Source organism: Sorex fumeus, unplaced genomic scaffold, assembly GCF_029834395.1.
Source record: "Sorex fumeus unplaced genomic scaffold, SorFum_2.1 ptg000072l, whole genome shotgun sequence".
In the NCBI taxonomy this organism is placed as follows: domain Eukaryota; kingdom Metazoa; phylum Chordata; class Mammalia; order Eulipotyphla; family Soricidae; genus Sorex; species Sorex fumeus.
Window position 1 is genome coordinate 19,051,196 of NW_026606129.1, and position 26,548 is coordinate 19,077,743.

Below are 26,548 nucleotides of genomic sequence, written 5' to 3' on the forward strand. Positions count from 1 at the left end.
GAAAAGTGAGTTTTCTGGTGGTCTGGTCTTTTCCTGACAGCCAAGTGTGACCCTGGGTCCGAGCTGGGGCTCGACGGGGAGGGTCGGGCCCAGATGCCTTTCGGCCTCCTGCCTGAGGTTGGCGCTTTGGCGCTCACGGATACCAACGGGCTGCCCCACGGCCACAGGCACGCAGGGAAAGAGTTGTTGGCCTTGGAGGGGGCCCCGTGGGGTGGAGTGGGGTGGGGGTGGGGGGAGTCTCAGGGGGGCCGCGGGGCAGCTCCCCTCCAGGCAGGCCGTGAAGCCGAGCTCAGATGTCCAGGGGGCTGACGATGGTGAAGCCCGAGTCTTTGCTGTGACTGCTGCTGTCGTCGTCCGGGCTGGAGCTGGGGTTGCTGGAGGAGGCGGAGGCCGAGCCCATGAGCGGGTCGGAGAAGAGCAGGGGCGTGCGGGCCAGGGCCTCGCTTCGGCCCGACGACGTGCTCCTGAGGGCACGGAGAGGCTGGGCCTGGCCGGGGAGGGGCCCCCTGGCACTGCCCACCGCTTCGTCTTCCTTGGAAACCAGGATGAAGCCATCGGCGCTTCCTCGGTCGCTGAGCCCGGGTGCTTCCGAAGGGGCCTGGGAGGAAGGGGAGGGAGGAGAGGTGAGCGGAGGGGACATATGGCCCCCTCGTCCTGTTAGGAGGAGGGCCATGTCTGGGCTGCTCCTCCTCCGAAGCCAGGCGCCTCCAGGCTTGGAGAGCGGAAGCTGCTTTTGCAGCTCGGGAGCCTCTCAGGCTTGCTCTGGGGGGGGGGGGGGGGGGGTGCAGGGTGACGGGTTCCCTGGGACAAAGGCGTTACCTGGTACGTCCTACAGACTCAGAAACTAGGACTGGCCCCTGAAAAGGATTACGGCAAAAGGAGCTGGAGCGATCGCACAGCGGGCAGGGCATTTACATTATATGCGGCCGACCCAGGTTCGATTCCCAGCATCCTATATGGTCCACGGAGCACCGCCAGGAGTAATTCCTGAGTACAGAGCCAGGAGTAACCCCTGTGCATCACCAGGTGTGACCCGAAAAGAAAAAAAAAAGAAAAAAAAACGGATTACAGCAAAAAAGGGACAGAATGCTTTAGTCTAGCATTGTTTTCCAAGCTTTCTGAACAGTCACAAAATGAAAGACATAAAATCAAAGAACCGTTAAAAGTGGTCTTTCTCTGGAGGGGCAGGGGTTGCATGGGACGGAAGTGGGCATCAGGCGTGTGCTGCTGGCATGGGGCTGCATCCCTGGACTCTGCAAGCTGAAGGCCCTGAGGGTCTGGCCAGGGTATGGGTCAGGAGCCGAGATGCCCTGCTGGATCTGGGCTGGGCGTCAAGCCACCGTCTGACCAAGGGTTGTTGCCATCAGTAGCCTGGCAGGGGTGCCAGCCCCCAGCCTCTCCCCGAAGCATCAGTGGGGGTGAGGGGTGAAGGGTCCTAAATCCGACTGGATGTGTAGAGCCTCGTGGCAGGAGCAGCAGCTGGGTCCGTGGTAGAGGTCGCCTGTGGACTGTGGGCAGAGCTGGCCAATTGGGAAGAGAAATCAGGCCCTCTCTGAACTATACCCTGTCCTTGGGAACACGGGGCTACAGGGAGCCAGGGTCCGAACGGGGGCTCAGCTGCCTCTCAGCTCTCACAGTCCAGCAGCCCTGAAGATCTGAATGTGCCCTTAAGATGCGCATGGAGCCTTCTGGCATGCCTTCTGGCATGCCTGGGGGGACTGGAGAGAGATGCGCTCGGAGCCCTGGTGGAAGGGAGGAGCCACAGAGTCACAGGGACATGTGGGAGGGAACAGCTGCCCTTTGGGGGCCTCTTTCTGTTCTCCAGTGAGGGGTGCCCAGGTGGCTGGGTTGCCCCTGGGGGAATTCTTCTCTCCCACTCCACAAGCATATGAAGGGACCCTTGGGCCTGGGCCTTCGGTTGCTGAACTTGTCCCACAGTGCACACTGGGAAACTCCAGCCCTCTCCTACCACAAGGCGGCTGCAGGACCTCTGAGGTGGGAGATGAGAAGCAGGTACCCGATGCCACTTCCTGAACTATAGAGACATCAACCGCCAGAGAGGGCCGCGGATGGGGCCTGGCCTGCAGTGCCCGCTGTAGCAGCAGAGGGGAGAGTTCAAATCCTGGGGCGCAGGGCTGGAAAGGGAGTGCAGCGGGCAGGGCACTTGCCTGACACACAGCAGACCTGGGTTCGATCCCTGGCACCACACATGGTCCCCTGAGCCTCCTTGGGTCCCTGAGCAGAGAGCCAGGAGCAAGCCCTGAGCACCACCAACACGGAAACAAATCCTGGGTCCCTGCAGGTGCCGGGCAGGCCCCTGGTGGCTCTGCAGCCTGTGCTCCTCGGTACAGGAGTCAGGCGTGGAAAGATAACTCCCCCCCCCCGCCCCCACAAAAGCAGGGAAGTACCAACCGGGTGTGTACCACACGTGGCCAGGGAAACGCAGCCTCTGGCAGGCACAGGTGTGAGTGCTACAGTGCCTTCCACCACACCCCAAGCCTGTGTCCCCATGAGCTGGGAATAAAGGGGTGTGACGGGGGAGTGCCCAGGTCTGAGCTCCATAGCCTGGTGTGTGACCCCAACCATCGCCGTGACTCCTGCAGCCGCAGAGGAGGTGGCAAGGGGAATGTGCCCAACAACCAGAACCATGGGCGTGGAGTGCGGAGGTGGCAGGACCACGAGAGGGAAAACCCGCTGATGGTGCTTTGGGGCCCAGTGCTGTGACTCTTGGGCACGCCCCCGGGCAGATGGGGAGGCCCGGTAGGTGGGTTAGCTGCGGGTCTGGGGCCTGGTGAAGGCCAGTACCTGCTCCTCGGCCCCGGGCGCGCGGGGACCCCGGCCTTGGCCGCTGGAGCAGTAGTGGTCGTCGGCGATGGTGATCTGCTCGTTCTCCTCGGCTTCCAGCTGGCTCTGGTTGAAACGCAGGGAACCTTTCAGAATGTCTTTGATCTGTTTTCAAAGAAGATGGAATGAAAAAAAAAAGATGAATGAGCTGGGTTTGAAATGCGAACCCTCTAAGACGTTTTTTGAACTGGACTTGCCACTGCTGCCCATTTTATTTTTTTTTATAGTAGGAATATAAATGGAGTTCCCTAAGCCCAGGAATAACAGTGGGAAATGCGAATTGATCAAAGCCATCGACTAATTAATAACCAAGGGACATTTCAGTCCTCCTGGCAAGGTTCTCACGGGGTGAGACTCTGTGTGTGTGTGTGTGTGTGTGTGTGTGTGTGTGTGTTGGGGTAGGGTACGTGTGTATGTGTGTGTGTGTGGGAAATCCTTGACAGTTGTTTATTCCTTTGTGGGGTGGGGGTGTTCGGCCACAACTGGGGGAGCTCAGGGGGACCATATGTGGGCCTGGGGACTGGGAGTTGACACCATGCAGGGCAAGTGCCCTAAACCCCTGTAACTATCTTGCCAACCCCTTGACAATCACCTTAAAGCTGGAAGCACCATCACGCCCAGACCCACTCTACAACCCCTGGCACTGAAGTGTTTTCAGCCCAGTTCAGATGGCCACTGACACAGGAAGACACTTGAGGGTGCCTGGGACTCTTTTCGCTGACGTTTCCTGCTGTGTTTAATTGCCCGAGGGCTGTCAGCGGGGGCCTCTGAGTAGTGACTCGAGGGACCTGAGCTCCAGGATGGATGATACAATGCGGTGGCGAGCCATGAGGGATCACCCTGGTTCTGGGCTCGGAGTGGCCGAATGGGTTTCTTGGGAGGAAGTGACAATGCCGAGAGCGTTTGGGGCTGAACACGAGTCCCACAGTCACTAGACGGAGACAGAGGAGGGAGAGATTCAGGAGGGGAGGACGGGCACTGGGCCTCCTATCAGGGTAGGCCAGACCTGAGGGTGCCCCGACGCAGAGAGCCATCGACCTACCTGTTTTAACCCTGCCAGGGAAACCAGAATCTGGTCTTCTTTCTCCAAATTTTCTTGTAGTATCACATCTTGAATAGTTCCTAGAAATCGCAAGGATGACACTTTAGGACACATATTCTGAGCAGAACTTTATTTGCTGCTGCTTCACCGTCATCAAGTCAGCCTGGGGATTTTTATCTGCATTTTAAAGCGACTACTCCCACCAAGCTGCAGGTGAGGGGGTCCTGGAGTGGAGATCAGGCAGCAGAGCCTGGTCTGCCTGGGCTTCCTGCCCCCGTGACCCATGGTGGCCATGTCCCTACTTCCCTGGGGAGTTCGGCGCACCTCCTGCTGACCCGGGGCGTGCTCATGGAACAGCCTACAAGAACCACGACAGGAAGCATGCTCTCCACCCATCCACATCTGTGTCCTGACTTTTTTTTTTTTATTTAATCACCGTGAGATACAGTTACAAGCTTTCATGTTTGAGTTTCGGTCATGCAATGATCAAACACCTCCACCAGTGCACATTCTCCACCACCAATGTCCCCAGTATAACCCCCCTTTCCAATCCTCTCCCTGTCTCTATGGCAGACAATTTCCCCCATATTCTCTCTCTCCTTTTGGGCATTATGGTTCGCAAGACAGATACTGAGAGGTTATCACTTTTGGTCCTTTATCTACTTTCAGCACACAATTGTACAATAAACAAACCTCCAACCCCATCAAAAAATGGGGAGAAGAAAGGAACAGAAGCTTCCTCAAAAAGGAAAGACAAATAGCCAAAAGGCACATGAAAAAAATGCTCCACATCACTAATCATCAGGAAGATGCAGATCAAAACAACAGTGAGGTATCATTTCACACCACAGAGACCAGCACACATTCCAAAAAACAAAAGCAACCAGTGCTGGCGTGGATGTGGGGGAAAAGGGACTCTCACTGTTTTTACTTTTGGTGGCTGCCCGTACCTCCATATTTTCCCAGTGCCAGATGATGTCATCAAGAAGCTTGTGATGTAAATACTCAACAGAAAGCTAGTCTGCCTTTTCCCAAAAGGTGGAAGTGTGCCTTTGTGTACGACAGCAATGATCTTAAGATGAGGGTGCTACGTGATACAAGTGAGGCCAGGGAGAGACAGTTGCTGGCCAGTTTCACTCATAGGTGGGATCAAGTAACTGAAATCCATGAAAGAACTAAAGCCAACTGGCAAAGCCCCAACATAACCAACTCCTAGAGGCAGTAGAAACGGTGACGGTTCCCAGAGTGAAAGAGGACGGGATGGGCAGGATGGAGGAGGAGCAAGCAGGAGGGATGGGAAAGGGGTGGAAGAGGGAGGGAGGGGTAGTTTCATTCCTGAGTCAAGGTGATAGTCAGGAGCAGAGACGCTCCTGCCTGCCCTGGGCTGGAAGTTAAAAAAAAATTATAATTATTATTTTATATGAACACAGCCCTGACTGGGTGCTCCCCTCACTGGGGGACAGGAAGGGGCACGAAAAAGGGGCACATTCCCTCCCATGTGTCCTCATGCCTGTGCCTATCCCCTCCACCAGGGAGCTCTCTCCAGTTCCACAAGGCAGAATGTGTCAAGAGAAAGCAAACAATCTATGCTTTGCTTAAAAACAAATTGCACATCCTCTTGCAAGAAAAAAAAACCCTAGAAAACCAAAAACAAACCACAAAGCTGGGAAATCAACATGGAACTGTATGGTGGGGGTTCCATGTATGAACAGGTGTGAAGCTCAACCTTTGGGATTCCAACATAAACTTGCAAACTCAATAAACCAATGATAAACCATCAAAGTTCTTGAGAAAAAAACCCCAAAACCAAAAAGACATATTTTGGGAGCCAGAAAGATAGTACAACGGGTGGGGTGCATGCCTTGCATGTGACCAACTCAGGTTCAATCCTTGGCATCCCATGTGGTGCCCGGAGCCTGCCAGGAGCAAAGAGCAAAGAGCCAGGAGTAACTCCTGAGCATCGCCAGGTGTACGCCTACTCCCACCAAAAGGGCATTTTTCTGAAGTCAAATGACAGCACACTACACTGCACAGTTATTGCTCTCAGGGTAGGTGTGTGTGTGTGTGTGTGTGTGTGTGTGTGTGTGTGTGAAGAAATGGGATGTGGTATTAGAGAAGCTGTTTTTAAAGTTGTGAACCAGGGGGCTGGAGCAATAGCACAGCAGGTAGGGCATTTGCCTTGCACGCAGCCGACCTGGGTTCCATTCACAGCATCCCATATGGTCCTCTGAACACTGCCAGGAGTAATTCCTGAGTGCAGAGCCAGGAGGAACCCCTGTGCATCATCAGGTGTGAACCCCAAAAAAAGTTGTGAACCAACTTTTTGACTAAAAAAAATAGTTTGTGGCAATCATGTGAGGAAGACTGTGATGCAGTGGAGTAGACAGTGTGACACAGTAGATATGAACCCACAGTACCAGGCCTGCAGGACACACAGGGCAGATCCTGGGGGGTGGGCAAATGTGCGTCTGAACAGGGACTGAACCCTGGGACTCTTACATGCCAGGCATGTGGCTCTATTACTGGAATTACAAGTTTTTATTGACTGCATCAACAAGCACACACAGGCAACATTTTGAAACCTGGACTTCCAAACACTTCTATTTAAATAATTTTTAAACAGAAGCCATGCTGAAATATACAAGATTGGGAGGTATCTCACTATCTAATTTGGAACTATACTCTAAAGCTATCGTGATCAAAACTGTATGGTACTGGGAAAAAAGAAAGACTCTGATCAATGGGTCAGAGTCGAATAACCAAGGACAAAACCCCATAGCTATGGACAGTTAATTTTCAACAAAGAAGCTGAGAACGTGAACTGGAGTAAAGATAGTCTCTTCAATAAATGGTGCTAGGAAAACTGGATAAAAACATGTGAAAAAAATTAAAATTAGGTCTATATCTCACAACTTACACAAAAGCCAACTCAAAGTGGATCAAAGACCTTGAGATCAGACCGGAATCTATAAAGCACACTAAGGAAAATACAGGTAGAAAACACCAAGACTTGGACCTCAAGAGAGGTCTCGATGATATGATGCTTTTGGCAAAGACAACAGCATAAAAAATAAGCAAATAGGACCACATCATATTAAATAGTTTCTGCATGACAAAAGGAAAACAGGCTAAAACAGATAACCGAATGGGAAAAAAAATATTCACATTCAGTACATCAGACTGAGTGTTGATATTCAGGATATATAAAAGACTCACAAAGCTCCACCACCACCACCATCATCATCACAACAAAAAAAATCCAAAATCCCTATTGAAAAGGGGAGAGCAAATGAACAGCCAGATGGTTGACACGCACAGAAAAAAATGCTCCTCATCATTTATCATTTGGTAATCCAAATCAAGATGACAATGAGATATCATCTCATACCAATCAGAATGGCACATATCAAAAAATAGCAGGAGCAATCCGTGTTGGTCGGGTGTTTGGATGAAAAAGGAATGCTCACCCACTGCTGGAGGGAACGTTGTTAGGCTGAACCCATGTGGAACAGCACGCAGGGTTCTCAGTAAACTTAGCTGCCACACAACCCAGCAAGTTCACTTTTGGGAATCTACCCCCAGAACAGAAAGACATTTACTTAAAAGGACATATGCACATTTACTGTTCATTGAGCCAGAAGCACAAATTCAGAATGATCTCACTTATCTGCTGTATATGGAATAACTGGATGAGGGAAAGCAATATAGTAAAGGGGAAATGCCCAGATCATCCTTGATGCCAGAAAGGGGGAGAAGAAAAGAGAAAGAAATTGAGGGAGGAATAAAACAAACAAACAAACAAACAAGAAATACTGTCCTCCTGTTGTTCATCCATTTGCTCAAACATCTCCATTGTGAGACTTCTTGTTACTGTGTTTGGCATATACTTGTTACTTTGGCATATACTTGTTACTGTGTTTGGCATATACTTGTTACTTTGGCATATACTTGTTACTGTGTTTGGCATATACTCTCGGTGGCTTGCCAGGCTCTCCGAGAGGGGCGGAGGAATCGAACCCGGTTCGGCCGGGCTGGCTGTGCGCAAGGCAAACGCCCTACCAGTGTGCTATTACTCCAGTTCTGCAAAAGGGAAGTAATGGGGGGTCTAGGGGTCAGAGGCCTTGGGGGTACTGGTACTCTGGGGGAGTGGTATAGCTAATGCATTCAAACACTGACAACGTGAGATCGAAATTAGAATCACCAAATTTTCAAATGTGTACTGTTTCATTTTTGGGGGCCACACCCCTGGCTCTGTGCCTGCAGGGGTCATTCCTGGCAGGCCTCAGGGGAGCATGTAGGATGCTGGGGATTGAACCTGGGTCAGCTGCAGGCAACGCAAGTGCCCTATCCACTGTAGTATTGCTCCAACCCCAAACTTCAGGATCACTGGTAGAGGGAATTTGACACTGGTGGGATTGGTGCCAGAACACTGTATGTCTAAAACTCAACTCTCAGTAGCTTTACAAATCATGATTTTTCCATTAAATAGAAAAATGTACCAAAAGGAAGTGTTTTCAGTAAGGGGGCCAGATAATGTCTCATGGTAATGGTGCTGCATCCAGCCTGACAATTTCTTATCATCCTTAAGACAAATATACCCAGAGACCACGCTGAGACCTCTTTCACAGGCCGCAGTGGCCGACTAGTTCAGGAGCTTGTGGGGAAGAAGGTGTGCTGTGAAACCAGAAAGCAAGATGAGTGGGAAGGGAATTATGGATGTAATTAGAGAGCGAATGTTTCAGCTTTCCTTCTAGGCTTGTAACGATTTGTTCTCTCGCGAAGCAACAACAGCAGCAATACTAACAACACAGAATTCACTCAACAAGTCATTAAAAACAACCAACCACATGATAAACAGCTCTGGATGCTTTTCTGAGCATAAAAGAGGCCAAATTTCCAAGACTTTTCTGGCGCAGTCAGAGAGCCTGAGGGTTGCTGGGTAGCACACACAGGCCGAGAAGGTTCTGCCTCACAGCCCCTGAGGCGCAGAGGTAGCCTGAGGGAAGGAGACTTTTTTTAAAAAAAATTTCCTTTTTGGGTCACACTCAGCTTTGCACAGGGATTACTCCTGGCTCTGCACTCAGGAATTACTCCTGGCAGTGCTTGGGGGACCATGTGGGACGCTGGGAATCGAACCCAAGTTGGCCACGTGCAAGGCAAATGCCCTACCTGCTGTGCTATCGCTCCAGCCCCAGGAGACGGCTTCTTGGGTCCTGAGAAGTCAGGAACTGAGGCCCTGGGAGCCAAAGGCAGCACAGCATGGGGCAGCATGGAAAACAAAGGCATCATCTCCTGCCCACCTACTCAGCTGACTGCAGTGAACAAGGCCTGTAGCAGAGGGCTCAGCCAAACTGCCTGGCTTTGCGCCCGGTGTAAAGATGGGGCCTGTGAACTGCAGCAAGAAGGCCTGTGGGTCCCTGGACACACACGCGCCAAAGGGTAGAGTGTGGCTTGGTGGGATGGGGATGGCACCCCAGGGACAGAGCAGAGCCTGGCAAGGACCCACAGGGAACTCGGAGGCTCTTGCTCATCGTACATCCCAGGGGCCATGGGACATCTGCCACCGTCCCGACGTGCAGCAGGGCCTGAGCGGAGATACCTCAGCCAGGGAGAGAGGTCTGGAAGCTGTGTGTGCACGCCCTGGGGTGCTCTGGGCGGTAGCATGCGGAGAGGGAGGGCGAGTCCTAGATGGGGAGATCTGGGCATCCGCAGGTGCAGGTATGTCCCCTGGGCGTGAGACCTGAACATCCAGAGAGCCAGCAAGTCTCACCCTCCTCACCTGGTGTCTCTGCTCGGTGGAGATCCTGGCAGCGGCCCACATGCTCCAGGCGGGTGGGAGGGGAAGTATGAGCAGTGGGGGCACAAAGGGGAGCTGGTGGTGTGGACAGGATGGCCGGGCTGGAGAGAGGCCAGCTGAATCCCCAGGCTCGGTGCTCAAGGAGAGAACCCTCCTCCTGTGCTCTCTTTTGCCACGAGCATGCGCAGCCAACAGGCCTCACTACTGCACCGAACTTAGGCCCGAAGAGGGGGTGCCCCCACGCCAACCTCCTCACCCCCATTCACTTGGGCAGCACTGGACACTTTACTGGCTCCCAAGGCCTCTGTGTGTGTGTGTGTGTGTGTGTGTGTGTGTGTAGTGGCGGCGGGGGGGAGAGGGGGACAGCTCTGATCTAGAAGGTGGGAAAGAAATCCCCGGGGGCTCTCCCTGCTTTTGCTGCCTAAGAAGCTGGCCTGGGGGTGCGGGGCGCAGTTCAGGGAGGCATGGGCAGAGACTGCGGGTGCCACTCCTGCGGGGTTGCCAGCCTCTGCCACGCTTCCCAACCCGAAGCCCAAATACCGCCCCTGACTCTTTGCATCTCTCGGACTCTCAGAGAGAGATCATCATCATCATCATCATCATCATCATCATCATCATCATCATCATCATCATCATCATCTCTCAAGGGTTTTATGTTCCTAGCAGCTATTCTAGTTTCAGAGTCCTTCAGACCGGGTGGCTTAAAAGGAAGGAAAAGTGGGGTCAGCGCTGGAGTCCAATGCTATTGGTGGCTGGGTGGACACTGAGCCTTGGCTCTGATCCCCCCCACAACACACACACACACACACACACACACACACACACACACACACCAGCCTCCACAGCATTCTTCCCCATGCTCGGAAGCCAGACTGCTTCCTTCATCATGCCCGCCACTGGTGAGGGCGACCCTGCTGCAGCATGTCTGCACTGTGACATGAAAGACTATTTCCGGCCACCTCTATTGACGTGGGCGGGACAGGAATTTGGGTGGTGGGAGGGGAACGCCACAGCCACACTGATACACAGGATTCAAAGCATCCAGATCCCCTAAGGAAAGGCCCCCACCCCACCTCCAGTGCCCTGCCCCCTCCTCTCCAGCACGCAGAAAGTGTTTTCTTGCAGGTTGGCTTGGGCCCGAGGGACAGTGTACAATGCAGGGAGGGAGGAGTGCCCAGCACTGGGCTTTCACCCTACAATTCTTTACCAGGAATTTTTTTTTGAATGGGGTCAGATATTCCCTTTCAGAATGTGATAAAAATAAAATTGGAGCTTCTCCCCTGAAAAGCCACCTGAAAAGTCTCACTCAATTTTAATAATAAACCCCAGCTGTGAGAATCAACGAAGCCAACCCGTTTCAATTTCAAGAGAAATCCAGAAATCCTAACACGAAAGAACATTCTTCAGAGACTGTTAAAATAGTCTAGATGCCGATTTTTCTTTTCTTTTTTTCTTTTTTTCATTTTACTCACAGAATACTGACCCTGTAAATCCTTTACCTAACCAGTTCCATGAATGCATTAAAGGTAGTGTTTATGAGCACAAGAGCAGGACAGAACCTCTTATGAGGGCTGCTGCTTTAAGAATGTCGTGCCTATGGGTTCTGGCAGGCTTTTGGCAGGGTGCAGGGAACAGAGAGTCCTCTGGCCGGGTTCAGCTGCACCTGAGACACAGGATTAGGAATGCACTAGTAGGGTTACGGATACATAAACTGAATTTTGTCTGAAAGGACTTTAGGTTCTCTTTCGTTTCCTGCCCCCTGAAATCCGTGTAGGGCCACTAACAGCAGACCTGGGGAGTGTGATAAAAAACAAGAGAACCTCAGGCTCACATCCGATCTGGTCCATTTCACCAGCTCCTCTTCTCTAAGGGATTCTGCAACCCTCCCTTAAGTGCAGTATTCAAAAGTTTAAAATAATTATAAGATGCTTTTATCACAGCATGGTTGAGAGAAAATTGGCTGGTGATCACCTTATGTTTCTCGGTCTTGACAATGCCACCAGTTAGCTGCTTTATCGAACATTTTCAAAGAACTCCGCTGAAAGCTTGGTACTGTAGAAGATCAAATTGATAAAGTTCTTGCAGAGGCAAGTGAACAGATTTTCAAAACGGGCCTCCTCTTTTTTTTTTTTTTTTTTGCTTTTTGGGGTCACACCCAGTGATTCACAGGGGTTACTCCTGGCTCTGCACTAAGGAATCACTCCTGGTGGTGCTCAGGGGACCACATGGGATGCTGGGAATTGAACCTGGGTTGGCTGTGTACAAGGCAAATGCCCTAACCAATCTGCTATCGCTCCAGCTCCCCAAATGGCCTCCTCTTACAGCTAATGTTATTTGGGGGCCACACCTGGCAGTGCTCAGGGATCACTCCTAGCAGGGTTCAGGGAGCCATGACAGGAGTGGGGCCGCAGGATTGAACTTGACTCAGCCGCATGCAACATAAATGATCCCACCAGCTGTACTATCACTCCGACCCCACTTGCATTTAATTTTTTTTTAATTAGTGAAACACCATGAGCTACAGTTGTAGACTTACAAATTTTTATGCTTGGGTTTCAGTTATACAATGATCGAGTGCTCATCCTTCCACCAGTGCCCATTCGCCACCACCACTGATCCCAATATCCCTCCCACCCCCCATCCCCCCTCATCCCACCCTGCCTCTGTGGCAGGGCATTCCCTTTTGTTCTCTCTCTCTCCTTCTGGGTGCTGTGGTTGGCAAAAGAGGCATTGAGTGGCAATCATGTTTGGTCTATAGTTTACTCTCAGCACGCATCTCCAATCCTGGGAGGATCCTCCCAACACCCTTTATTTGGTTCTCCCTTCTCTATCTGAGCAGCCTTTTCTCCTAGAGAGTGTGGCTGGTCTCCAAGCCATGGACTAAACCCCCTGGCACTCATCTTGACTATTCTTGGGTGTTAGTCTCCTATTTTGTTATTTTATATCCCCCAGATGAATGCAATCTTTCTATGTCTGTCCCTCTCTTTCTGACTCATTTTGCTTAGCATGATACTTTCCACGTAGTACCACTTGTATGTAAATTTCGTGACTTCATATTTTCTAACAGCTACATAGTACTCCATTGTGTAGATATACCAAAGTTTCTTTAACCAGTCATCTGTTCTCGGGCACTCAGGTTTTTCCCAGATTCTAGCTATTGTAAACAGTGTGCAGCTAATTTTTGCCTAAAAACGATGACAAGTGTCAACGCAACTGGCAAATGCAACAAAAGAGCAGAAGATAAAACCTCACTATTGGTTTAAGGGCAACCTCCAGACAAGCCGCAGTGAGGGGGAAAAAAAAAGCCCAGGGTCAGATTAGGGGTTCTGGATTCCTGTTTTCAGCCAGCGGCATGCCACTTGGGCCCTCTGGGTCGTGGTTTTCTCATCTGTGAAACAGAACAGCTAAGAGCGTTCCTAGGGCTACTATGTCAACACCAAAACCCACCGAGCTAGAGATCTTTCAGCAAGATCCTGGGAAACCCAGCTTCCCTCCATCCATCGCACAGGACCCTCATGGTTGGCACGAACTACCGTGGAGTGGGCAGCCTGCTGGATGTCAATGGACTGCAGAGCAAAGGGAGGAGGCTGTGGCTGGGAGCAGCTGGGGGCACTAGAGGTCATCGAGTCAGGAGCTCCGCCTCCGGTGCCAACAGCTGGCAGCTTGGCCCAGCTGCTCCTGGATTGGGGACTTGCAGGCGGCACCCCCACGTGCAATTATGTGTGAAGTAAGGCAAGTCTAAAAATAGCCCCAGCTCAGTCACAGAGGTTAATGCTGTCAATGGCTTTCAACTTGACTGTCAGGTTGACAGCCAGGGAGTAGCTATAGCAACAGAAAAATGAACGTGTTAAAAAAAAAGTCTTCAGAAGCTAATGGGGGAAAAGTTTGATTCACATTCAAACATGGATTCTCAAGTTCTGTCGTGAAATCTACGAAACCAAGCTGGTTTGGTCTTCTCTTGTTTGTTTGTGTATGGGTCACTCCCCATGATGCTCTCCGCTGCACTCAGAGATCACTCCTGGAGGTGCTGGGGTCTTTGGGGGTTGGGAGGGTGGTTGGGGGGATGCTGGGGATCAAACCCAGGTAAGCCCCATGCAAGGCAAGCACCTTATCCGCTGCACCATTTCTCCGGCCCAAATCAAATAGTTCTTTAACATGAAGGTGCTAAAATCAGGATTTTGGTAGTTTCGGTAAGATAAACACTTGAAGTCCTGTTTTTATTTTGAGAGGGCCGCTCCCTTCTGTGCTATAGCATCACTCGTGGCTGGACTCAGGGAACCATATACGGAGACGGGGATCGAACCGTAGGCAAGGCAAGGGCCCTACCCACTGCCTACCTCTACCGATCTCTTCAACCCCAGCATGTTATATCAGATTCCAGAACCAGAAAGAAATATGGCTAACCTGCCCGTGTTCATGCCTCTTTAATTCAAGCACTGCATGAGCAAATCCTTTTTATCCTTTTTCGCTGTGAAGGGTTCCCCACCCCGCTGCATTTCTTCTCTTAGCTACAAACATGGCTTTGAACTGTACCTGACATTTTAAGATGTAACTAAGGCGTCTGAAGAAAATAAAGGGTGATATGGAACTCTCTTGACATGAAAGGAACTTAGCAAGGGAAGTTTCACCGTAGGAAACGACACCCTCTGATTCACGCCCCCCCATCGCCCCACCCTACACCCCTGATCCCCACTAGCCACCTATGGCCCAGCGCATGAGGGAGTGCATGATGCAACACCCGGTTCTGATGAGGCTGTTCTGGCTCCAAGAACTCAACACTCATCTAAGGAACCGACATCTCTGAGTCTTTCCTGCATCGCTGGACAGAAGAATATTCCGCCTCAAGGCAACTGGTACCAGCTGTCCCCCTTGGAACTGGCCATGGTGCCGCCCACAACTCCCTCACAGGCTGGCTGGGACTCAGGATCTGCCCTGAGAACCCAGTTCAGAGTGAAGTGGGAAAAGGCGAGGGTTTGGACTCACTGACCCCTCTCATACTGAGTGTGTCTGTGCGGGCTTTAGACACCTTTGCTGAGAGCCAGGGATGGAGCATGGGGGGTCAGTGTGCAAGAGTGGGGACGGGGGCTGAGTTTGAATCCTAGTGCTGCATGTCCCCCTGAACACTGTTGGATAGCACCAGTTTGTCCTTGTTCCTCCTGCAGAGAGCTTAGGTTATTGAGTTACTTCCACCACAGTGCTCACGAAGCACACCCAATTCCATCAGGCACTAATAATCCTATACTGCTTTTCTCTTTCCTTTATGTCCATCGCATGGTTTAGCAATGGCCTTTTTGCTTTTTGTATAGACACAGGAAGACAGTTGATGCTCTATGCTTTTGTAACATGGGAGTTAACTGACTCTGAATAATATTTACTCCTGGGTATCCATCATTACTTAGCCTAAGCCTTCATTGCCTTTACTTCCTAACACCCCCAAAAGGAAGGTTCTGGCGAGAGACTTGGATGGATCCAGGGTAAGCTATAAGGTACCCTGGCATAAAAAGGGGACAAGCTAAGTAGTATAAGAAGTATAGCACAGTCAGGGAACAAACTGTCATGACCCGAAAACAAGTAACTGAATAAGGACCCTGCTGGGGTTAGGAAAGAGTAACCTGGCCTGAGGACTGTAGTCTGGGATATACAGCAAGATGTACCCAGGCAGAGCCAACCTTTAAGCTTAATATAATTCTTATTGTGTTCATACAAAATGACTAGACATCAATGGCTTACTAGGAAGGAAAGGAGAAAGCAACACACCCTTAGATGGAATTCCGCCCTTGAGTGGATCTCCAAGTAATCTACAGTGCTGAGCCCTCAGATGAGATTTGGTCCCTGAGTTAATCCCCAAGAAGAACTTCCCCTGAAGGAGTGGCTTTACATCTGTTTATTGTTATGATACTGTTCAGTTCAACCCCACCTATGTATACCCCCACTAACTGCGCTTCCTTCCTTTGTTTGCCTGTTGCCTTTGGTTGGCCTGGAGGTGGCTCTTGGCTTTGAACTCACAAACATGGTGAGGTGTAGCCCAGCACTGTGGCTCCAGGAACACCACGTGGCAGGAGCAGGAACACTGAGCTGCCTGGTGAGGCTGGCCTAGTGCTCCCTGGGCCCTCTGAGCACAATGCTTGCAGATCTGCACCTTCACCAACCCAAAAGCAATAAATAGCAACAACAACAACAACAACAACAATAATATGGTTTCTTGGCAATAAACTTGGTGTTAGAGAGCAGGTGTCCAGAGTGGGGTTTGAGTATCTGGTGTTTGTGGGGGCTGTACTCTTGCTCTGGGGACAGCCTGCATGCAAGGCGAAGTAAGAAGATGATATCCCATGGGCAAGTTCCACTACAACCTGATTTTCACCCTGAAGACCCCTGCTTAAGGTTCTTCTCACATCAACTATGTACTATTGTGTCACCCGCCTTTCCCCATTTAATAATAATACACCGTGAACAGCTCCTTGGAAAAATCACGAAAAGTATTTTAATCCTTACAAAGATTGTGTTTCTGTATTGTGATCCATCGCTTATGAATGGTTATTTTTGGCTGTTACCATTTTGTACTATTTTAATTAGGAGCAACAGAAAACACCATCTGAAAAAAACCACTAGGGCATGAAAGGAATTTTTTAAAGGAAGTAAGTACAAGTCAAAATGCAAGTCAAGAATTTCACTTTGATCTTTTCATTTTTCTCAGGGTTTTGTTTAAAATTAAAGTCGCCCATAAAGTAGGGGAATGCCCTGAAACAAACCACTGCTATACTATGCAGAAAAAATGAAAATCAATTCGCAGGCTCTGGGGCCAGAAATTCTTCCAATATCCTTCAACCTCTCTTCCCCTATCCCCACGCCCCTTGAAAACACAATGCCACTACTGATGTGGTAAAAAGAAGTTCAGGAGCCCAAGAAACAGTACTGCAGTGATCATGCTTGCCTTGCACCAGGTGACTCCATCCAGGCCACCACATATTGTCCCCCTGTGGTCCTCCAAGCCCTGGCAGGAATGATCCCTGAGTGCAGAGTCAGGAGTAAGTCCTAAGCACAGCTGGGTGTGGTCCCCAAAACAAAAAAATTAAATAAAAGAGAAGTGCAGAATTACAAGAAGAGCGAAGACTTCCTGGCTTCAAGTGTAAAAGTGAAAGACACACACACACACACACACACACACACACACACAATACTTTTGCAGTGGAAAACTCCCAGCTGCTAGGGGCTGTGTTTTCAAGTACTTCCCCTCCTAAGCAACAAGAACTGCTCTTTTGGTGCTGAGTGAAAGACCAAAATAAAAGTAAATGCTACAGGATGATTCTGAGGTACAGTAAAGCTGCTTTAAAAACTGCTGTGTGGACAAAACAACTTGGAAATTTCCAAACAAGATTTTCTAGAATCCCAAGTTCATCTTTTCTTCAGTCATTTTTTTTGGGGGGGGTTCTACTTTGGTCAATATCAGAATGCAAAGGTCACTTATTTTGCCAGAAAAGCAAAAAAATCAACAAAAACATCAAAAAAACCCACATGATGGGCACGCACCTTAAAATGATGTTTAAATGAAGTTGATCCTATAATTTACATTATTCATATGTAAACTATTCTTTTTGATGTATTCTGTTCAATTTTGTTGTGGTTTTGGGGCCACACCTGGTGATACTCAGGGCTTACTCCTGGGCACCTTGTCAGATAGGGATCAAACCCAGGTTGGCTGCAATTCAAGGCAAGCGCCCTACCTGCTATACTATCCTTGTGGCCCCCTTATGTATTCTTTAAGGTGATGCTGCAAGATTTGTGTAAATTGAAATGATCATAAAGAAGCATATAAACAAACTGTTTCCTATGGCGGAGGAATTACATGTGACAGAGCTACCTGTCCATTTACTCATCACGCAGCTTCTCTTTGTATCTCTGTTTCTTCCTCTCGTGTCCCATTTCTGAAGGAGTAAATGCCATGAGAGGAGAAATTAGCCCCACGAGAGAACAGGGCTCAAACCAGCTGCTTGGTGACAGGAACCAATTGACAGTGCTCAGAGGCATCGCATGGGTTGGAAGTCACCACCCCCCTCCCCCCCCCCCCCCCCCCCCCCCGTGCTTGGGCTCCACCCAGGCAGAATATGGGCATTAGTCCTTTAAGCTTTCTCTCCTGCCCCTCTTCAGTTTTTTTAGAAAGTAAAAAAAAAAAACTTTTTATGGGGGAGGGTTTGGGTCATACTGGCTACGCTAAGGGTTTACTTCTAGCTCTTCACTCAGGGATCTCTCCTGGAGGCCTTGGAGGACCATATGGGGTACCAGGGATTGAACCCAGGTCAGCTGCGTGCCAGGCAAGCTCCCTACCTGCTGGAGTCACTGTCACTGTCCTCCCATTGTTCATCAATTTGCTCGAAAGGGCCCAGTAATATCTCCATAGTGACACTTGTTACTGTGTTTGGCATATCGAATACATCATGGGTACCTTGCCAGGCTTTGCCAGGCAGGTGAGATACTCTCGGTAGCTTGCTGGGCTCTCCAAGAGGGGCTGAGGAATCGAACCCGGGTCAGCCATGTTGGCTGCGTGCAAGGCAAACGCCCTACCCGCTATGCTATCGCTCCACTCTAATATTTTTAGAGGACATGAATTATTTGCTAGAGGTCAGACATATTTAGACGATCACCAAATAATAGCCTTCTGGGTGACATGCTCGGGAGACATGTGACTTCAGCTGAGACATTTTTGGAGATGAGGCCACCTTCAGTAAAAGCCCCGAAGGCGGGTGGTTCATGGGGTCCTGCCAGTAGAAGGGAACCTGGGTGAGCTCATGCTGCTTCTCTCACAGGTGGGATGCCTTACCTTGGCTTTCCCACATTTCCCAACACATGGCAGGCAGCATGCAGCCCTTCCCAATAGAACACACGCCTTATTATCTGAGTCTCCAAACTATCGAAGCTAAGACAGTGGAGAGTGGGGACTAAAGGACATTCATCCGGCTTTACGACTACAAAACAGTAATCTTCTCATTCCAAATGTTTGTGCAAGCAGCATCGGGTTACTGAGGCAAGAGGTCCATGTGCCGCTGAGGTCACTTCTGATGCCAAAATACAGAGCCTGCACTCTTCTAGACAAGACGGTACCTAAAAATTTGCTACTCTGGCACAGGAGGACTCATGATTTGATAGACTCCAAACACAGTCAGAAAGGAAGTCCTGGCCTGTATCTCTCACACAAGTGGTTAAAGAAACAATCTTTTTTTAAAGTGACCACACTGACTGGCTGCCACAGGAATCGAACTGACGATTTGGTCTAGAAAGCGCCACATGGTATTTTGGTTTGTGGAAGGCGTCTCCAAAGGGCGAGGTGGCAAAGGCGATTTGAAAACTCCATTTAGAGAGCCAGAGAGCTAGTACAGCAGGTAGGGCGCTTGCCTTGCATGTGGCCAACCTGAGTTCGATCCCACCATCCTATCTGGTCTCCAGAGCCCACCAAGAGTGAGCCCTGAGCACAGAGCTGGGAGAAAGCCTTGAGCACTGCTGGGGGAAGGCCTCAAAATAAACAAAACAAAAAAGAACTCCTGTCTGAATGCTCTCTCTTGTATTTCCAATCTATCGGTGAGTGACCTCACTTCGGGAGATTTGATTCATTCCTTCTGTTTCCTTCTCTGTGTAAGGGATGAGGAAAGGAAGAGAACCTGGGTCATACCGCTGGGAAAATGAGCTGAGATTATTGCTAGAAAAATTTGGAGGTGGCGCCTTGTGGGAAGGCCTGATCAAAGCCTCACTCTGCCCAGGGCCAGAGGCGCCCACTCACCGAGATGTGTATCCATCACCTTCGCGCAGTATTTGCACATGGCGTCCAAGTCATTTAACTGTCCTTGAAGGAAGGAAATTTGGGCTTCTAGTTCCTCTTCCTAGAAGAAAGGGGTGGTAGGGGGGAGAAACATGGAAATTAAAATAAATTCATATTTAATCAAGCCCTAAAGTCCTTTACAGAAAGTGTAAAGAGCTACGTGTCTTTTCATTTCTAGAAAAACAACAAACAACCCAAAAGTAATAGCAAATAAACGAAAGCAAACTCCTATCTGAAAGTACTCGCGAAATGAGAGGGAGAGTAAACTGGAGGCACCTGCAGTTCCCCTAAGTGAAGGCTTCCTTTGTGTCAGGAGTGCAGCTGACCCACGCGACCTTGCGTTACAAAGCCATGTGAAGAATCTTTGACGCATGAGGAGCCACACACATTGGTAGGGCATGTTGGACTTCCATGGACCACCCTCCCAAGGTAGTCGGCACAATAAACAGTAGGATTTACTGCTTACACATTCGGGAAACTAAAGAGTTCCATTTATGTAGATAAGATGATGATTGTCTCTTCAAATGTCAGGCTTCCCAACACCCTTGGAAAAATTTTGTCTCTCATGATCATATAAAAGACTTTGATTTCCCCTCCTGATATTCTTAAAGCATTGTATTTGTTTGACATTTCTAGGAAAAATTAAAATTTATAGGCTGAGTAGTCATCTAGCTGGTAAAAGACAATCTCAGACCCACCCTTCCTTCCTTCCTTCCTTCCTTCCTTCCTTCCTTCCTTCCTTCCTCCCTCCCTCCCTCCCTCCATTCCTCTCTCCTTCCCTCCCTCCCTCGCTCCCTCCCTCCTTCCCTCCACTTGTGTAGTTTCCCAGCACCAGTGTCCCCAGGTTCCCTCCCACCTTCCGTCCACCTTCTCCCCACCCCAACTTACCTCTATGGCAGGCACACCTCTCCTCTCTTGCTCGCTTGCCTGCCCACCCTCCTTCCCCTCTACCCCCCCCCCTTTATTTTGGGAACTGTGATTTGCAATACTGATGCTAAAGACACTGAAAAGCTATCATATATATATATATATATATATATATATATATATATATATATATCAGTTCTTGTCCAGAATGAAAATTTCCAACTATCGTTGTGATGCTGGACTCTCTCCTTGCACGTGAAGACCCAGACTCAATCCCTGGCACTGGGCGGGTCCCAAGCACTTCAGGAGCTATCCCCGACTGACGCACTGGGAACAGCCTCTATGCACTGCTCGTGTAGCCCCAAACCAACAAATAAGCCCAAATCATAATCAGTCACTTTTGACTAATTTGTCACTACTTTTCCCAATTATTCAATATGCTCTTGTTAAAGAATCTCCCAAGAGGTCATATGAAAAGTCATATTAATTTTCTGTTTATTCACATCACAAGTTGTATCTGTTACCTCAGAGATACGGAATTTATTTGGACTGTGTGTGCCTGGTGCCATTGAATACATGGTGAATATCCTTGGGATATTTCATATTCATTATATATTCATACAAAAAAGTGGGAGTCATTTTTTGGTATGCATATATAATAGCTGGGACTAACTTTCTGGAATCCTATTAATAAAGGAAAGCCGAGATTCCCATCCGACTTGACCTTACTCCTCCTTTGCAGTGAAAATCACCCAATGCCACACCCCCCCATTCTTTAGGCAAGCAGAGAGAGTGGACCAAAGGGTCCTTACTGATCACCTGCACTGCTTTGCCGCCCCCCCCCCCGGGGAGGTCTCCCCCACTCTGGAAGATACTGACTGCAAGTCAAAAACAAAATCAGTGTTTATTAGGTCTTTAAAATATGCCAGACGCTAGGCAAAGTTATTCATCTGGTAAGTCATTCGTTACCCAACACTCTTGTCATCCCTTGCAGCCCATAGTACTGTCAGCCCACATTAGAGCTGAAACAGGCAAAGGGAACTTTGCTGTCTGGGCTCAGAGATGGGGTCCATATATCTATCCTTTGCTCCTCACACACTTGTAATTTTCAACCACTGACCAGTCCTCCTGAGTGGCAGGGAGTTGACTTAGATGGAACTCTGTACAGGCAAGGCACACTCCTCCCCCACCCACCCCCACACTGTGCCCCAAAGTCTATTTTTCATTTAGGGACAAATATTTCATGCAAACGTGTTCCCAATAAAACTGAGACGATGCTGTGAGTTTTTCTCACCAAAAGAGAATGAGCTTTCTCTTGCAGACTATTTTAAAGCAAGTTAGCTAGGACACAAAGAAAGGAAGTTGTCCCAACTGGTACATGCTAGAAAGTGGATATTCTTCTCCGATAGGCTTGCTTCTCCACACAAGCATTCTCTGTTCAGGAGGGAAGAGGGGCCAGAGAATAATAGGGGGGTACAGTGTTTGGCTTACATCCAGCTAACCCTGGTCCACATCTCTTGCACCAATAATGATGCCCTGGATAGCTCCAGGAGTGACCTCCCTCCCCCCCCCCCCCCCAGCACAGAGCAGGTGAGTCCTGAGCATAGCCAGATGTGACCCAAAGCAAAACAAAAACAAAAACAAAAACAAAAACAAAAAACCCAAACAAAACCAAAACCAAAATAATGAGGAAGACAGAGGCTTTTTCTAAAAAAAGGACTACTGTGATATTACAGACAAAACTGAACTGAGGAAAGCTTATTTATGTACTTCTTTCCAACAATACACATATACACATGTGTGGCAAGAAAAGTGTTTTTGTTTGTGTGTGTGTGTGTGTGTGTGTGTCTGAAGAAGGAGCTTGAGGAATATGGGTTGAATGCTTGACACAGAATTCAGATATAGTAATAACTGGGAACAAATCATGGTGAAATGTGCACCGTGGGTTGGGACAGGCACTGTCCATTGATTTTCCACATTCCGCAGGCAGAGAAAGATGAGCCCTCCACAAACCGCTCAGTCACAGAATGTCCCGGGTCTGTGGTGGGCGGTGGTCCTTGTGAACTCTTCACTGTGCCCCCTGCACACCCCTCACCTCTGCAGAGGCTTGAGTTTCCCTGTTCTATCGGGAGGGGAGGGAGTTCGAGGAAGAAGGCAACCTCTCTGCTAACTCTGCTCGCTGGGATTCTCCAGAGGGGCCCATGCTGGCTTCCTCCCTCCCCAGCACACCAGTTGCCCCACTCTCTAATGGGCAGTGCCTGTTCCTACACTCCTGGCACCTGTCCTGACTTAGATAATGCAGGACAAGTCCAACTGTGCTACTGTGAGGCAAGCTGTAGAGTCCTGACAGGGCTGGGGATACAGCAGGCAGCGCACTTGCCTCGATGCAGCTGACCTGGGTTCGATCCCTGGCCTCACATACGGTCTCCCGAGCACCGCCAGGAGTAATTCCTGCGTGTACAGCCAAGATAACTGAGCATTGTAGGGTGTGGCCCACAAACCAAAAACCAAAGAAGGAAAGAAAAAAAAAAGAGTCCTTCTGACTTTGTTTTTCACTAGAGAGGAAGAGTTATCAGACTGTCCAGAAATTCAGGCTGGAATACTATAAAAAAAGAGAAAAGAAAGAAAGAAAGAAAGAAAGAAAGAAAGAAAGAAAGAAAGAAATAGGGGGGAGAGAGCATAGGGCGGGGGTGGGGGTGGGGGGAAAGAGGCCCAAAGGACAGTGCTGAGGGTCTAAATAGTTTCTGACTTGTTTCTGGCCCTTGCAGTCTGATGCAGCTGATGTAAGGGACTCACCCAATCAACACAGAGCACAGAAGAGGCACTCAGCCGAGCCTTGCCCAGATGCCTGGCCAGAAGCCAGGGAAACATAAGTTTTCTTTTGGGGGGCAGCCATCCCTGGTGGTGCCCAGGGGTTACTTCCTCCTAACAGTGCTCATGGGATCAGGCGGTGCCTGGGAATGAACTGGGGACTCTAGTACACAAAGCACGATGTGGATCCCTTGATCTTGCTGGCACAGGACGGGAATATTGGGAGTGGTTTGTTGTACACTGACAGAAAACAGAAGTGGTGGGAGAATGGCAAAAACACCGGACTGATAAATATACAGAAAGAGGAAATTAGACTTTGATTCTGGGCCTTGCCATTAACAAGAAGCTTACAAGCTGCTCCCTGGGAAACCAAAGTTCTCCGAGGAAGGAAAGAATGTCTCTGGGAATTCTGACCCCTGCCTCTTATTTCTTCTGCTGGTAAACTCATCTTTTTGATGTGTGAGAGACAGACAAGCAAATGCCTCTGAGAGTGCCCTGGGGTCAGAATCGGCCATTCTTTGAAAAGAAGGGGGCCCAGTCTTGCCTCTGGATAGCAAGTGGGGTGCTGGCGGCCAGGAGTGGACAAAGGGCCCTGCAATGCACCGGCTCTCTGGCTCTCAAGCAGTTTCTCTCCACACTCTTTGCATTTCTCTCATTTGGATTCAGTCATCATTGTTCTTCGATGATGAAGTTCTCGAAAGCTCTTGAGAATGCTGTTTCCTAGAGATCATTCCCCTCCCGAGACTGCCTGATTTAACTCGGTTTGTTTTTTTCCCTAAACCTCGCAGAGAGGAAGCGGTTGAGAAGACACTTGTAGAAGTCACAGGCCCAGTGATGGAGGTGAGCCTGGGACTCGTGGAGGGAAGCTCATGTGGACATTACTGTAGTCGTGTGTTCGTGAAAGGGAACTGGGGTCCTTCACATGGGGCAGTGCACAGGTGCACAGGTGCATGGGGCAGCCGGGTGCTGGGGGAATAGAAAAAAAGGTGTCCTAAGTGTATAGTTCTACTTCCGGTCCTGGGGGCAAGTGAAGATCATTATGCTTTGCCTGCATTACAGGACCAGCGGTTTTAAAAAAAATTCCAACTTCAGATTACAGTAGCTTGCACATTCATGGAACGCCTTTTCTCCCCCAAAGGAGCATGCACACAAAGTCCCCGCCTATGAGAAGATGAGAGATGCCCTCTGACAAACAGGCGGGCAGCGGACCTGGGACCTGGTGTGGGTCTCATCCTCCAACCATTGCTCACCCCTTCAGCTTTCACTCTGGGGACAAACTGGATTCACTTGGAGGCAGAAAGGTGGTTTGTTATTTAGTCATCACTATGCTGTCTACATGCCATGAGGAAGAATGTGCAGAGGGGCTAGAGCACAGTGGGGAAGGTGTTTGCCTTGCACGCGGCCAAACTGGGTTCGATTCCCAACATCCCATAGGGTCCCCCGAGCACTGCCAGGAGTAATTCCTGAGTGCATGAGCCAGGAGTAACCCCTGTACATTGCCTTGTGTGAAGCCCCCCCAAAAAGAAAGTAAGAAAGTGCAGAGCACTGTGCTTCTGGCATCTGGGAAAATAAAAGAGGTTTCTTTTTCTTGGCTTATGTTCTTTGTACACGACAACTTTTCGTCATCTGCTGTCATGAGACGGGTCCTCTGTAATGAAAAGCAAATGTCCAGCTAATTGCCTGAAGCTTCTAAGAAAACAATCAGCATAACTTTTACGTGTAAAGGAGACACAGAGGAGAAATGCTTGTTCTGTTGACTTTCCGTAGATGTTCTGCCTGGCTTTATAGGAGGGAAAACGGCTGACAGAACCCCCCTCAGGTTGTGTCCTCCCGCCTGTCCCTAGCCCACTCATCTCGGACCAGCTACTTCATTCCTGGGAACCCACCCTCCAGCAGTATCTCACTTTTCTTTGAGCCTGACCAATGACAATGTTGATGTCTATAAGGTAAAAATATCCAGTTATGATGAACTGTGCCTCGATTTATTTGCTAAACAGCTATCATTTTGACTGTCTGAACAAACATTTTTGTTATTATTGTTGTTTTTTGGGGGGGCTTAATCTATAGTGCTCAGGTCTTACTCATGGTTCTGTCTGGCTCTGTACTCAAGGATCACTCCTGGTGGTGCTTCAGTGATCCTATGATGTACCAGGGGTCAAACCTGGGTTGGCCATGTGTAAGGTGAGTGCTTTACCCACTGTACTATTGATCTGACCCCTGAATAAATATATTTTTAAATTTGGTTAAAAAGAAAGGAATGGGTCCAGAGCAATAGTACAGCAGGTAGGGAGTTTGCCTTGCATGTGGCTGACCCAGGTTTGATCCTTGGCACTCCAAACAGTGCCCCAAACACCACCAAAGTGATTTCTAAGTGCAGAGCCAGAAGTAACTCCTGAGTATTGCTGGGTGTGGCCAAAATCAATCAATCAATCAATAAAAATTATCATTAACCTCCTCATTATTATTCATTTACGCTGCCTAAGTTATTTTATAACACTTGGACTTTACATTTAAATTTCATCAAATACTTCAGTGTCTTTCTATGACTTCTTAGTCAAAGTGAGGAAAAGCTTCGATAGCTTTTCTTGACTCAGTGCTTCACTGGTCGAGTCAATATAGTCATGTTTATCATGGGGACTGGAATACTGAATGAGGCATGGCTTCTGGTCCCAACCAGGTTAGAGAGGGGATACAAATGTACCTGTAGTCAAGAGAGACACTGCAGTGGGGTTGGGGGCAGCAGGAGTTGAGGGCGGGCAGATGGGCTTCCACTCCCTTCCCATCCATCCTGACCACATTTTCCCTGCAGATCACAGAGCTTGAAGGGAGAAACTGAGGCCTGTGAGCTGTGGCCCCAGCCCCCACACGCACCATGCCTGTATGGATTCTACAGGCCCAGCGCAGCCTTTTCCAGGGACTCCAGTCAAACCCTGAGGGTTGGATTCGGTGCAAAGGCAAGGCAGGAAGGGCAGTGGGGTGGAGCTCTGCTTAGCTTTCAAGTGGCTGTCCTCAGATCACAAGGGAAGCAGACGAGAGAGAACCGACGCTGACTGCAGGCAGCAGGAACAGGCTAAAGATAGCAACCAGAAGACAGGAAAGACGCCCAGCCTTGCTGCAGCAGATGGGTGAACGAGAAGTGGGAAGTGGAGGAAACGGAAAGTCTTGAGGAGAAAAAGTGGGAAGGTCACGGATGTTCTGAGGAAACTGTGGTATACACAAGGGCAAAACACACAGACACGGTGTGGATGAAATCCCAGCCCGAGCATATGGTGTATCAGCAGAGGAAGACACCACCAGAAAAGGGGGAAAAAATATCCCACAACCCACAAAAAACACCCACAAGAGGAGCACCAAGGAGCCTGTCAGGAGTATAGAAATA

At 49.3% G+C, this 26,548-nt stretch overlaps 1 protein-coding gene across 1 annotated transcript in view; it reads right to left on the minus strand.

The window, feature by feature from the left end:
* Positions 1 to 213: 213 nt before the first annotated feature.
* The window catches only part of TBC1D5 (TBC1 domain family member 5), a 568,371-nt gene continuing 542,036 nt past the window's right edge, over positions 214 to 26,548 (minus strand). The window contains exons 21-24 of the mRNA XM_056129598.1: positions 19,453 to 19,552; positions 3,887 to 3,966; positions 2,806 to 2,949; positions 214 to 598 (exon numbers count right to left, since the gene is read on the minus strand). Of these exons, the coding sequence (XP_055985573.1) occupies positions 290 to 598; positions 2,806 to 2,949; positions 3,887 to 3,966; positions 19,453 to 19,552 (633 nt within the window). The 3' untranslated portion in view covers positions 214 to 289. The remainder of the gene's footprint in view (positions 599 to 2,805; positions 2,950 to 3,886; positions 3,967 to 19,452; positions 19,553 to 26,548) is intronic.